Source organism: Thamnophis elegans, chromosome 8, assembly GCF_009769535.1.
Source record: "Thamnophis elegans isolate rThaEle1 chromosome 8, rThaEle1.pri, whole genome shotgun sequence".
Taxonomy (NCBI): Eukaryota; Metazoa; Chordata; class Lepidosauria; order Squamata; family Colubridae; genus Thamnophis; species Thamnophis elegans.
In genome coordinates this window covers 16,476,488-16,491,758 of record NC_045548.1, presented here as the reverse complement: position 1 = coordinate 16,491,758, position 15,271 = coordinate 16,476,488, and the positions used below count along the sequence as shown (strand labels likewise).

The window sequence follows — 15,271 nt, the reverse complement described above, 5'->3', positions numbered from 1 at the left end:
TAGTGCTATGCTGCACCTTTGGAGACAAAATGTGGCTTCAGAGTGGGTGTGCTTACAAAAGTAAAACCAGCCTTCATTTTCTTAAATGTGTCTGGTTCCTAGACCTGCATGGAAGAGGCAGAGGACAGCCATGTGCTCCTAGAAAAGGCATGGCTGCTTTAAGAAGTTGCTGCATTCATAATCACAGGTGTTTGAAAGTTCCAATATGTGTCTGAATCTGATACATTGAATAATGTTACTGCTAAAGTATTTAATTTTGAAAATGATAATTGGCCTAGCCCTAGTACAATGTATTGCTCTCCTGAGAATTTTATATACATTAAGGGGGAAAAAAGTAATTATGAAAAAACATAATTTTGATTTCTGTTTAGGAACCAGAATATAGTAAAAATTGGAAGGATTTTTTTTCTTTAAAATAGCATTAATCTGCCATTCTTTCTGCAGGTCTTATTCAGCCAATACCAAGGAATAGCCAATTTTTCCAAAATTATTTCAATAATAATTTTGTGAATGAAGCAGACCGGCCATACAAATGTTATTACTGTCACAGAGCTTATAAGAAGTCTTGTCATCTTAAACAACATATCCGGTAAATTCTACTGAAAAAAATATGTTTGCAATGGAGTTTATAGTTACCAGACTTAAATGTTGTTAGAACTCTGGAAGAGATCTAAAACAGGCAGTGCATGCAAGGAAATCTAGGCATATTTCTGAACTAGAGGAGTTTAAGAATGGAAAATATTTCAAAGCAGAAAACTTCTTATCTCACTATAGAAAATGTGTTATCTCTGCCAAAGATAACGTTACAAATTTTGCTGAATGCTTCATTATATTCGAAGACATGTCAGTGCAAAGAAGGGGAGTTCTTAGTTAACTGAATTTCATTGAAATACAAACAAACAAAAAAAAAGAATAGTCAAGGCAAAAGATAAACCATGGATGAACACTTAAAATTTGCTGAGCATAATTAGCGATAAGTCCCGATTTGGGGTTAAGAGGAGAAGAAAATAAGAGAAAAGGGAATAGAGTAGGAATTTGAATAGGAGATTGTTGCAGGTGCCATTTCTCATAATTTATTTATGTGTCTCCTTTTCTCTTTTAATTGCTATTTATTTAGTATTTATTTCCCTTATCTGTTCCTCTGACTTTGATTTTCTTTGATGTGTTTCAAAGGTCACACACGGGTGAAAAACCATTCAAATGTTCTCAGTGTGGAAGAGGCTTTGTATCAGCAGGAGTGCTAAAAGCACATATTCGAACCCACACTGGATTAAAAGCATTCAAATGTCTTATATGCAATGGAGCGTTCACCACTGGCGGGAGTCTGCGGAGGCACATGGGTATCCATAATGACCTTCGACCCTATATGTGCCCATATTGTCAAAAAACATTCAAAACCTCATTAAACTGCAAAAAACATATGAAAACGCACAGGTTTGTATATCTTGAAATTCAATCCTGAACTATAATTAATTCCAGTTGCTATAAGGTGCTCTTTTGAAATTCTATGGGGCCTGCCAGTGGATTCAAGTTTTTGAAATAACTTTTAGGGCATTTTTTTTCAGAGACTGGGAACCTAGGTTGAATTACAAACAACTATTTTTAATGAGTAGATCAGTTTAAAAGTGAAAATAACAGGATGAGAAAAAGCAAAAAGTCTAATTATCACCTGATTTTTAAATATATTTATTGTGGGTATAATATTGCTAAATATATTTCTTTCTGCTAACTTCTTATTAATTAATTCCTTGTTAGTTCTCTTAGCTTCATTAGTACTTTCAAGTCTATAGTATAGCAGAAGTAGAAATGTGGGCAGAGTGGGGAAATTCAGGAAGTGTCTCAAATTAGATATATTGAGTGATTTGATTATATTATATCAAGTTTGTTTCAATTCTTGGGAACCACATAAATAGATTTTCTCTATGATCTGTCCCTAACCTAATCCTTCAGGTCTTTCAATTATTTACCTATTGCTGCTTTTACTGAGTCCATCCACCTTACTTTGGTTGTCCTTTTGTTCCACCTTTTCCAACATTAAAGAAGAGCCTTCTTTAGAGACATAGCTTTGCATAATGCATCCGAAGTTCTAATGTGTTGACATTGCAAAAATGTTTCTTCCTTTTCTTCTAGGTATGAGCTCGCCCAGCAGCTTCAGCAACATCAGCAAGCTGCTTCCATTGATGACACAGCTGTAGATCAGCAGAATATACATGTTTCGACTCAAATGCAAGTGGAAATTGAAAGTGAAGAGTTGCAGCAAACTGAAGCTGTTGCAACAGATCAAGAAGCTATTTTAGATTTAGAACAGCAGCAGGTTGTTGACACTGAAGAAGCTGGACTCAGGCCTCAGTTGACTGATCAGTCATTAGGTCAAGAGGAAGGTAAACTATTGAGTATACTGATTATAGGATTAAAATCCACAGGGTTGTATCACTGGTGATAACAATGAGCTAAGGCATGGGTGTCAAACTCACGGCATCACATTGCTGTCATGTGACATTTTGTAATATTTTTCCCCTTCATGGAGCTGGGATGGGTGCGGCCTGTGTGTGATGCATCTGGCCCGTGGACTGCCAGTTTGACACCCCTGAGCTAAGATGTTAATTAAGTATTGTAGTGCCTGGATCAAGGTTTTTCCTAAGAAAAGAGGATAAGCGTATATTAAATTTCCAAATTCCAGATTTGGAATTTCTTTTCTTAGCAGCACTTTTACAGCATTTCAAAGATACTTTGAAGATAAATGAAATGTAAATAATAGTTAAGTGGCAGACTCACTTAATATCAAAGTAGAAAATAATTATAGACTTTTATAATTTCCTGTTTACTCACCATCTTTTTTCAGTTAAAGTAACCCTCAATTTAATGTATTTTATTTGTGAACTTTGGAAGCAAAAAACAGAATTTGTCCTATGTAGATATCTTTAGAGCGATGTAAAAATACTCATAACATTTGTCTATACAGTGTATATCTCTATGAAATATTGTCTGCCAATCTATCCATGTATGTCACTTTTTTATGCATGGGTAAAATCACTTGGAAATTTAACAGGTATTTTGCTTTTCTCCATTAGTCTGTTAAATCAAGGATTTCTTTTTTGTTAAGCACCTACTGAACTACTTAATGTCATTTCCTTTTCAAATATATATATTTAATTTCAGATAGATTTGTGACATCCCAGCATGCACTGCAAGAAAATATAAACCAGTTTGAGCAGCAAACTATCGTACAGCAATCGTTTGATCAGCAAGGATTATCACAAGGTTGGTAAAGGTACAGCCTTTTTAACAGTTTCAGACAGTACTTTTGTTGCACTTGCAAGCTTCATGAGCAATTTATTTCAATTCCAAAATGTCATATATAGAAGGCAATAAGAACTTACATAGTTGCATCGCTAGAGGCTAAAGGCCAGTTATTTATTTATTTTTAATTGCTAATCTGGGAACCTTAAAGTTTATCTTCCGTCTTCCATCCAAAGATGATAATACTTTGTAGATGAAAATTCTCCTTAGACAGAGGTAGGATCATAATAGAAGCTTCCAACAAGAGAAAGCATGGCAATTTCCTACACACACACACCCCGCCCCAAGTAGTGTTCTAAAGGTTTTTAGTTTTTATGTACACTGGTTGTGCTGGGGTCTTGAACTAGATTGAACTTCAGCAGTAACAAATTTGCATAAAATACAAAACTGCATCCATCCTTTTGCATTTATAATTAGAATGCCTACTGAATCATTGGTGCGGTTTTTGCTTTAAAAAAATAATTATCTTTGACCAAGGACCTTAAAATGAAAATACCTAAAAAATGCTAGAGAAGGAATAATTAAAGTGCATGTTGTACACAATTTCTATTCAACTTGGAATACCCTCTACAGATTTTCCATACTTTGGAGTTTCCTTGAAGTTCCTGGAGCCCTTCAGAAATTTTGAATTTCAGGTAGGTATGTATGGACACATGCATTTAAAATGGTGGCCCCTATCCCTTTGTCTGGATATGTGTTTCTTTCCCATTTTCCTTTCTACTAGTCAGAGAGGAAAATTCAGTTCAGGTCATTGTTTCTTTACTTCTTTGTTCTGATAGACAACATTGTTTTTAGGTATTGTTGATCCATAGGAAAAACATTACCTGCTTTGTTATTAGATGACACTTCAAGTTGGCACTTTTCTCCTGCTGTTTCCTCAGTTCTTCTTTACATGTCATAGTTGGTCTTCCTGATGGACAGCTTTAAGATCCAAAAGGATAACACTCAGAAATAGTACATATGTGATGTGAGGAACTATTCCTGGAAGAAAAGGGGAGCAGAATCATTAAAATGACTTCTGTTATAACTATGATTGTTACATTACAGCCTTTTGGTAGATTATTTTTGCACTCTTCAGAGTATAGAATATATGATATTTTCTCACTGCAAGAGCCTAGCCATACCCTTACTGGGATTCGAACCTGGGCTATATTACATATTAGGCAGATGTGTTAGCCACTAAGACAGAGAAAGGAAGCAGTAGGCTTCCTCCCATATTTGGGCATACCAGGGGTTGTGACACTAAATATATATACATACATATATATACATATATATACATATATATACATATACATACACACACACACACACACACACACACACACACACATATGTATTAGTATCAGTTTCAGTTTCTTTAAATATTATAAAGGCTCTTTCATTAATATTTTTCATTACATAGTTTTATTTGGAGAATTATTGTATTTTCTGTTTTATAAACAGGAGATTCATTAGTTCTGGGAACTTTTTTTCTATGAATACAAGTGCTGAAACATACATGTTATTTTAAAATAAAATCATTGTCAGAGCATACAGGATTTGAATACTTTTGTCTCTTCCATGAATACTAAGAATTAAAATGCCGATCTTTTTTTCTCTTTTAAACAATTGATTTTTAGACGTGAACAAAATCAACTTCTCATTATTTCCACTATTGTTCTCTGCATAGAACAATAATTAAATGACTCACCCTAACTGTTGACCCTATTATTAACCACACTGTAATTAATAAATTTGGTCTATTGAACCATGGCTTAATAAACCAGGATATAAATATAAATTTCATGCGCTCAATTTTATTTTTTTTCTTTGCCATTTGATTCAGATAGGACATTAATCTAGATTGTGGTTTGTCAGTAAATTCAATTTAGCAAACCCAACCATTATAGCTTAGTATCAACTTGAACACTATGACTTTTTTAAAATTTTAATTTAAAAATTCTGATTTAATGTCATATGCAAGTATTAGCTGAACAGATAGCTTAGCCTACTTCCTGGGTAAGTTGACCTGCCAAAGTTAATTTTACAGCATGGGCTTTCCATCAAATATTTACTCTCAAATCACCTTCTGGGCAAAGGAAAAAAAATTAACACAGTGTTCGATATCAATATCCAGACATTGGCCAAAAAAAAAAAAAATGCTATTTACATTGGCTGGCTAAAAACAAAACCAATTTCCAAATTGAAAAATAATGAGTTTCATGCAATTCCTAACAAGGTCTACAGCAAGAGTTGAGTTGCTGAATTCCATGGCTAAATATGGGTGCTTCATCACTTGTTTCATCATGAAAGGATTTCTATATGTGGTATCCCAGCCATCAAAGATACTGCTCGGGCTTTCTTCAACTATCAACTCTATACCCCCTTTAGGCTTAGATATTTTAAATCCCTATTTGAAACAATATCCCATTGAGACCTGGATTGTAGCTTGTTCTATTTGACTGTAATATATAAATTCTGAGCAGAACAGCTAACAGTAGGCAGTGCAGTTAAAATCCATTATATTGAACAGATTTGGGTTTTATGTAAAGGCGAAGTATTTATCCAAAATTTCATTTTTTATTTAATAGGTATGTATTTTATTATTTTCTCCTACCTATTTTATTTTCAAAAAAGACCTTGTATTTCTCCTTTTTTATTTTGTCTGACATGGTCATAATACTACTTTGGTAGTAATACTAACAATTAACAGTCTGGAAACCACTCATTGTGATTCTTCATCTAAATTGGCCATTCATTATTTCTAAATGTAATGATTTTTAAATCCGCTTTAAAGATGGATTTCATATCCTGATATAAGAATTTATTAACCACAATTTTCCCAGTTTGAACCAATGGAAGGCTTCCTGATTGGTTTTTCAATATATCTGAGGAGCAGAAAGGGATTAAAAAGTGGTTCATATAAACCTTGTGCATATCTTGGTTTATGCAGCCAAGACTTCATTATTCAAATTTGCCTATTGTGAAGAATAAAAAGCCCTCAGATTCAGCTGCCATATAATAACACTTAGCAAAAAAATTTCCAATCTGCTTTAAAGACTTCCAGGTCAATGGTAGCCATGGATTTTGTAACAAGTAAATATGGAAGGTTTTTGCATCCTCCATTCACGGCATTTTTAACAGTTCTTTCCTTTTAATGGAACTCTGTTCTTTCTAAGAAAAGGAAGCAGTAGCAGAGAAACAGTGATTTCAAAGAGAAAGTGCTTCTCAGTGTGCAGTGTCACACTTGTAAATTGCATCATTTAAAAGGAGGAAACAATGCTCTAGGTCAGTGATGGTGAACCTTTTCGGCACCGAGTGCCAAAACCAGAATGCGCATGTATGCACAGGCATGTGCGTGCGGTGGAGCACCGGAAACTCAAAGACCAGCTGGCCGGTGTGTGCATGACTGTCTTTTGGGCATTTTTCAGACCATTTGGGGGGCTGTTTTCGGGCTGTTTTTGGCTTGAAAAACAGCCCCAAAATGGCCTGGAAAACAGTCTATTTTTTGGGCCGTTTTCAGGCCGTTTTCAGCCTATTTTCAGGCCATTTTCAGCTGCCCACAAAGACCAGCTGGCCGGCGTGCTGGGATCCAGAAGAGTACCTGGTGATGGCACACATGCACACATAGAGGGCTCTGCGTGCCACCTCTGGGACATATGCCATAGCTTCGCCATCACGGCTCTAGATTGAAGATTCAATATGAGAAGAATTTTTGCCTGATTATTTTTTCCTTGGATTAGTGCACATACTTATGTCCATATTTATTCCTGCTTTATTTGGTGGGTAACAAGGAAGATAAAGGGTACCGGGTCAACCTCTTAGACACATGCATGTGTACATAAATTCAAAATTTGAATGGCTCTGAGTTAAAGGAAACTTCAATTTATGTTCTGTGGAGATTACTGTAAAAAAGAAGGAAAATGAAAGGTAAGTGACCTTAACTTTGGCTATTTAGTAAATTCTTAGAATGTTTCCAGATTTGTTCTTTTCTTCTAGGTTTGGCAAATATAGTTTCTATTTTTCCATAGCCATTATTATAATAATGAACTATTATTACATTGTTATTCGTTTGATATTGCCGATTTTATGGATCCCTGTTTTTCTATAGCATATATGTAGGATTGATTAGATGACATTAAGTTGGCATGACCACACATGTTCCCTATGTCACACTATCTCTAGCGATAATCCGTAGCTATTCCAAAGACATTCCAGTGATCTCTTGATTTCCATCCACAGAGCAACATCACCAAGGTTAAACATTTTTACCCAGTCCAAATATATTCCTCATTGTCTTTCACCACTAGGTAGCCACTAATAGATGGCCATTTATAGTATAGTATGGTCTTTATTGTCATTGTACAAAATAAATACAACAAAATTGGTTACATTTACATAAAATTGATTTTCACCTACTACATGTTAATTTCTGATTCGATTCTGATATGTATTGGATTATATCAAATCATACATTTGACAGTGGCCTTTTTAATATCATTGTCACTTCATATTTTCATGTAGTCTCATGCTTTGGATAATATAAGTATAATGTGGTTTAAAGATCCCTATCCCTATCTATGTTAACTTTTTTCCAAAGCTTTGAATTTAGAAATACTGATTTCCTATTTCATAATTCCAGGTTTCTCTTATTTCATGCATCTCGCATTCTATATTCCAGTTATATGTGTCCTTCTGAATAAGGAATTCCTCTTTCATGATATTTACTATGAAAGCCAGTTTGGTGTACCAATTGAGGCATCAGGCTAGAAACCAAGAGACTGTGAGTTCTAGTCTTGCTTTTGGCACAAAGCCAGCTGAGTGACATTGGGTTAGTCACTTTCTCTCAGCCCTAGAAAGGAGACAATGGCAAAAATCACATCTAAAAAAGAAAATTGCCGAAGAAACTGCAGAGAATTGACCAGTCAGTCTCTGAGAATTGAACATGATTGAATGGAAGGGGGAAAAAAAATAAGGAGTTTGTTTTTCAGGATCGATGCTATATGTAACCAATCTTCTTTCAGTTTTGATTTGCATCTCTATATTTAAAGAGAAGGATAGTCTGTACTGAGGAAAATGTGTCATCATCTGCCACACGAGCATATTGGAACAATGTTTATGTACTTTTCTTGTCAGCAGTAAATATTTTGTCATTTGTCAGAGATCTGGAGAGGGATTTTCCTTGCAATCCTGTTTGCTGACTTCAAGATGCCATTTTACTTGAATCATGCTAAAGAGCTCAGTTAGTAAAACCTGAATTGTGAAGGATTATTTTTTTAGGTGTGTTTGTGTTACAAAAAAATAGGGGGTTGTTTTGTTCATTTGTATTTGTACCAGGTTTTACAGTTAATGATGGCTACAGTCAACCAAGTCAGTTTCCAGCAGTACAACAGCTTCAGGATTCAAGCACTCTTGAATCTCAGGCTCTTTCAACAAGCTACCATCAACCAAGTCTGCTTCAGGTTCCTGCCCCCGATACTATCAACGTAGTAAGTATTAATTAAAAGATTGAAGAAATTATTTGTGCTGTTTCTGATTCGGTGCTCTGGATGAGATTTTAGATGAGATTTAGATCTGGTTTTATGTGACTTAAAGGCTAATAATGAACTGCAGTAGTTCTGATGGATGATCAGCATCAGGAACTGAAATAATTGTATGCCTGTCTCTCGTCAGTCTCTTGAACCCTGGTATTTAAAAACAGAGCCATAGTATGTCTAGTTGGGAAAGGCCTCAGGGGCATCCTTTTGCCAAGTCTTAGAAATCCAATTAGATCCTTGGATCCAATTTCAGAAGATTGTGCTGAATGTAATAGCTGATTTAGATGGATTGGCTTGGTAATGGAGAACTAATAGAAACTTAATGTGGATAAGATTGCAGTCAAAAGACAGATATAACTTAGGAATTATTTGGGAGGATTTATTGTGCTTTTGAAGAATTAGGTTTCTTATGTCAAAAACTGCCTTTTCATGATTAGAATAGAATAGAAAACTAGAATAGAATAGAATAGGTATTATTGTCACTTTCAATGTACACTGATCAGCATACATTAAAATGTAATTTCATTGCATGCAGCTTTCAAAGGGTCACTACCTCCAATATACACTACATGAACATGACAAAATAAATAAATAAATACAAAATTATGCATATATCCACATATAATATGTGATACAGAGAAACAGAACAGTCTAATTTGGATGTATACATGTACATAGCAAGAAAAATGAATCTTGCAAGTTTACCAGACAGATGGCATAGGGAAGAAAGCTGTTACAGGATCTGGTAGTCCTGCTAGAAATACTTTGAAGCCTCTTCCCAGAGGGGAGCAACAGAAACAGACCGTAAAGTGGTTGTGTGGGGTCTCTAACAATGCTATGAGCTCTAAGCACATAACGCTTATAAGCAGTATTATCAATAATGGAAAGCGAGCTTTCTATAATTTTTTTGGCTATCCTTACCACTCTCTATATGGACTTTTTGTCTGAGGCACTGCTGTTACAAAACCAAACAGTGATGCATCATATTTCAACAGTGTCTATTATTTTATATAACTAAATGTACTAGTTATATACATTACTGGTTTTGTATCAAATCTCTGCTAAATTCATCTCATTTGGATGACTGCCTATATTATACTGCAGTGAAATTCTTCATCAGAGCCAGTTATAATTAAGGTTATGACTCCTTATTATTTATTGGTTACAAATCTGTGCCTAGGCCCTGTTATGACTATAAATGAAAACCTGTACGCAGGATATTTTTAAAAAAAACACTTCCGCTATAAAGAATGCTAGAGAAAGCCTTTTCAGTTGCTTCTGCCAAATGCTGGAAATCCACATTTGGAACAGATGTTAGAATTCTCTTTCTGTTACATCTTCATACTTTTTTTCAGATAAACCTTTACTTTTAGATTGACTTACCAGTTAAAGGAAAAATGACCGTATTTTTCAGAGTATAACATGCACCTTTTTTCATGGAAATGTTGATGCGTCTTATACACCGAATACAGCCATTTTTTGGCCTCCTGAAGTCCTGTCCCCGCATCTCATGTGAAAAATGGGCAAAAATCAGGCCGTTTTCCACCAAAATAGGGGTGTTTTTGCCTTCCCCCCAACCCCTAAAAGCATTCTGCAGGTTTCAGCAGGGCTGGAGGAAGGCAAAAATGCCCCCGTTTTGGTGAAAAATGGGGGCGTTTTTGCCTTACCCCAGCCCTGCTGAAATCTGCAGAGTGCTCCTGGGGGTGGGGGAAGAGAAAAACTTTTTTTTCTTACTTACCTCTTTGAAATCTTGGTGTGCCTTATACACCGGTGCGTCTTATAGTCCAAAAAATACGGTAATTGTTGGATACCTTTTTTATGGATCCCTTTTATATGCTTTTGTTTTTGTTTTAATCATATGTTCTGTATTGTATAGTTAGCTATCTTGAAAATGCATTTTGATAGAAAAGAAACCTATATGTGATTATTTTCCTCTCTCCAAAATTAACATTTATTTAAATTAGAGAAATAATTTGTGCTGAGAAGAGGATTATGGCATTTTGGAATCACTTGGGTTTAAACCTTGTACCCTTATGGCACGGGTGTCAAACTTGCCGTGTCACGTTGCCATCACATCACGTATTGTGACACTTTTTCCCTTCGCTGGGGTGGGCTTGTCCTGCGCGTGACACATCCGGCCCACAGTCTGCCAGTTTGATACCTCTGCCTTATGGCCTAAATCGGAGGTTATTATCCATTATATATTTAAAAGATTTATTTCAATGTATTGATACCAGGCTACCCGGTTAGTTCAAGATCAGTCATCAGACCTTGAGATGCATGGCCAGCGTTCACAGTTTCTGGAAGATAATGATGATCAAAGCAAAAGATCTTACAGGTATGTCATATTTCAAATGGTAGTTATATATAATATGTAAGTGTTGCTAACATTAAGTCAGAAACTGTAATTAAAGTTTTCACATATTCCTAGGATTCATCAATGCCTTTGTTTCATTTTATTCAACAAACTTTCATTTTAATAGGTGTGAGTATTGCAATAAGGGCTTCAAGAAATCTAGCCACTTGAAGCAGCACGTACGTTCACACACTGGGGAGAAGCCTTATAAATGCCAACTGTGTGGCCGGGGATTTGTCTCTTCCGGAGTTCTTAAATCTCATGAGAAAACACATACAGGTGATGAAATTTTGGTAATATTTGGTTCCCTTGCAAATCCTTTTAGCTTGCTTAAAATGGACAGCACAATGGGATCAAGCATGGAGATATAGATAGTCCTCAACTTAGGACAATAATTGAGCCTAAAATTTCTGTTGCTAAGGGAGACAGTTGTTTAAAGTGAGTTTTGGGCCATTTTATGACCTTTTTTGGCATAAGTGAATTACTGCAGCTGTTAAGTTAGTAACATGATTGTTAAGTGAATCTGGCTTCTCCATTGACTGCTAAAAGCAAAGCAGAAGGATACAAGCGGTGATCACATGACACCAGGACACTGTGACAGTCATAAACGAGTCAGTTACTAAGCATCTGAATTTTAATCCATAACCATGGAGATGCTGTAACGGTTGTGTGAAAAATGGTCACTTTTTTTCACTGTCGTAAATTTGAATAGTCATTAAACGAACTGTTGCAATCGAGGATTATCTGTATTTAATTCATCTATCATTCACCATTTCAATAATAACCTATTGAAAGCTGCTGTGAAATCCAAATAAAAGATATATGTAGGTGATTGTGACCATATCCAGAAAGTGGAATGTATATCGCTTTTACCATTTAATTAACGGATGGAATAGTTACCAGTTCCAAAATCTTGTATAAATTCACAAAAAGCAGTATCAGCATAGTGACCTGTTGAAAACACTGAAGTAATAATGAGAGAATACATTTAAAATCCTCACTCGGCCTGAAGCTCATTTGGTGACAGAATGAGTCAGTCTTTATTACCCTAATTTTATAGGATTGTTTTGAATACTTTTGTAGAGGAATAACCTTATATTGCAGCTGAGTGCAAATTATGTGAGTAAATAAAAAATAAATACTGTATTTTTCGGAGTATAAGACACACCGGAGTATAAGACACACCCAGGTTTTGAAGAGGCATTTTTTTTAAAAAAGTAGGTAGGTAGATAGAGGGATGGAAAGGGAGAGAAAGACAGAGAAATACAGTAGGTAGGTAGGGAGAGAGAGTAGGTAGGTAGGTAGATAGGTAGCTAAAGGGAGAGAGAGAGAGGAGAGAGGGAGAGAGAGAGAGAGAGATACAGTAGATAAGTAGGTAGGGGGAGAGAGTGTAGATAGGTAGGTAGGTAGAAAAACTGAAAAACTTGCCTTTTTGTAAAAAAAAATGCATGCATAGCCTTATGGAGGCTTATAGAGTGCTCCTGGGGGAGGGGAGCAAAAAAACGGCCCATTTTTTGCTCATTTCTGCCCTCCCCACCCCCAGGAGCTCTCTGAAAGCCTCCATAAGGCAATGTACCCCATTTTGGTGAAGGGGCGGGGCTTCAGGAGGCAAAAAAAATGCTGTATTCGGTGTATAAGATGCACCCAGATTTTCAGCCTCTTTTTAGAGGAAAAAAGGTGCATCTTATACTCTGAAAAATACAGTACATTTGTGGAACAAAGTGAAAGTCAGAATATGTTTTCACATTTGCCTTTGTTTTGTATCATTTTTGATGTGTAGACAAATTATATATCCACCACTTACTATCTCTATTAACTTTCCTCCCTTTCCCGCCTAGGAGTTAAAGCATTCAGTTGCAGTATTTGTAATACTTCCTTCACCACCAATGGAAGCCTTACTAGACATATGACAACTCATATGAGTATGAAGCCCTACAAGTGCCCATTTTGTGATGAAAGTTTCAGAACCACAGTTCACTGCAAAAAACACATGAAAAAGCATCAAACAGTGTCTTCAACAGCAGCAACTGGTGGAGAGGTAGCAGGAGGAGGTAAGCAACAGTCTCTGTGTGTCAGAAAAGCATATTACAGTTAGCCTCCACTTATGACTGGTTGTTCAAAGTTATGACAGCCTTGGAAAGAGTGGTCTAAAACTCCTAAAGCACTTTTGGCCGTTGTAAAATATTGGATCTCCTCCTCCCTGTCACATGACTGTATTTTCAGTACTTGGTAGTTGGTTCACCTTTATAATCAGTTATCAAGCTCCCTGTGATCATGTGATCATCATTTGCAATTTTCTCTCCTGGCTTCCCCAGAAAGTCAGTGGGGAAGCCAGCAGAGAAGGTTGCAAGGGGGTGGGGGGAGAGCGGAACTGAAATCCTTTGTGCACAGAGGGGAAGGAAAGCCCTTGGTGGGCTATCAGGAGGTTTTCAGTAGGCAGATCTTTTGTTCTGTCTCTTTTAACAACCTGGGAGATCACTTAACAATCACAATTGGGAGTGTCAGGATTGCAGTCATTGAACAAATCAGTGGTGGGCATCTCACTTAGCAACCACTTTGCTCAGAAACTTTGCTCAAAATATTCTGATCTCAATTGTTGTAAATTGAGAATTAGCTGTAAATGTTCTTTAGCATAAAAATTATAGGATTTTTTTTGCCGGGAATTGTATAAATTTTGTAAACTGAAAGAGAACATGCATCACAGTATTGTAGTATTGATGTAGATCATGTAGTGACCTTGCAGACACATCTCTGATGCCCTTTAACCTTGGAGTATCTGCACTTTTGTATAATTGCTATGAATAATTGGCGTTTGCATTAACATCCAAGAAGTTTGTTTGATATTACTAGGTCTTTAAAAGTGTTGCTTCTCTGTTTAATTATGCAGAAGAGGAAGAGGCATCATCTGAAAAGGCAAGCTCTCGAAAAGCTAGGCCGGGTGTTATCACATTCACAGAGGAGGAAACAGCTGAACTTGCAAAAATTAGACCTCAGGAAAGTGCCACTGTCTCTGAAAAAGTTCTCGTCCAGTCTGCAGCAGAAAAGGACAGGATTAGTGAAATCAAAGACAAACAAGCGGAAATGGAGGCTGAACCAAAATATGCCAATTGTTGTACTTACTGCCCAAAAAGCTTTAAAAAACCTAGTGACTTAGTTAGGTAAGTGAATATGTAGATATTTTTTTTTAGTTTTGATATATGAATTATATTACTTAGCAGTTTACTTTCTTTCATCCTTAATTTAAAGGAAGAGGCAGGCAACCTTCCAGTCATCATCTGTGTATAAGCATGAGCAAATGGGTACCACCTGCCACACCAACTAGTTTGTACTATCTCTGAATAACTCTTTACAAGACAGTCTAACTTCTCAATGTTGGCAGGGACTCGTCTATCAGTGCAGTACCAACTGCATGCTCAATATTTTGATGACATTATTTTCCAGTTAGAAGCTGGTCATACTGAAACCGAGTTTTGAAAGCATTTTGCAGTAAAGTGTAGATATACCTTTATTATCTCAGGTTCTTTGGATTTAAGCAGTGATAGTAAAAAGCCATAGATTTTGTTACTTTTGAAGAGTTTATATTCAATGATACAATTAAATGCACACAGATAGTTGACATTTTAATGGTTTTCTCATAAAAGTTGTGATCATCTGTAGCAAAACACTAGTTTTGACTACTTCAATGACAACTAGTCTATGGACTTCTTGGCTAAATGCTATTTTTATCATCCTCTTCTATTATAATTTTTCCTCAAATAATTATTTACTTTAAAAAGTTATATTAACCACTGGGAGGCAGTATGTGATTGGCTTCATGCATATTGAGACTCATCAGGTGTATGTCTGATGAGTCCTAATAAGGGTGAAACTAGACATATATTACATCCAGGTGGTCAGTACAACTGATAATACCATACAGGATTATATGCATTTTATAAAAACACTGAAAATCCCCCCCCCCCCCAGCCCAATAGAGGAAGTGAAAGTCATTTAATGCTGTATAGGAGAACATGGTGTAATATAACAATTGACTCAGAATTAAAGACAAGTGGATTGTATATAGCAATTTCTTCTCCCTTGTGAATTTATTTGTAAT

General features: G+C 36.0%; 1 protein-coding gene across 5 annotated transcripts in view; it reads left to right on the top strand.

The window, feature by feature from the left end:
- The window catches only part of ZNF236 (zinc finger protein 236), a 56,938-nt gene that overhangs the window by 19,462 nt on the left and 22,205 nt on the right, over window positions 1–15,271 (top strand). For all 5 annotated transcript variants that reach the window (XM_032222755.1, XM_032222756.1, XM_032222757.1 and 2 more), the window contains exons 13-21: window positions 445–589; window positions 1,174–1,434; window positions 2,131–2,381; window positions 3,160–3,261; window positions 8,620–8,771; window positions 11,057–11,157; window positions 11,303–11,454; window positions 13,014–13,226; window positions 14,063–14,333. In XM_032222755.1, coding sequence (XP_032078646.1) covers window positions 445–589; window positions 1,174–1,434; window positions 2,131–2,381; window positions 3,160–3,261; window positions 8,620–8,771; window positions 11,057–11,157; window positions 11,303–11,454; window positions 13,014–13,226; window positions 14,063–14,333 — 1,648 coding nt within the window. The remainder of the gene's footprint in view (window positions 1–444; window positions 590–1,173; window positions 1,435–2,130; window positions 2,382–3,159; window positions 3,262–8,619; window positions 8,772–11,056; window positions 11,158–11,302; window positions 11,455–13,013; window positions 13,227–14,062; window positions 14,334–15,271) is intronic.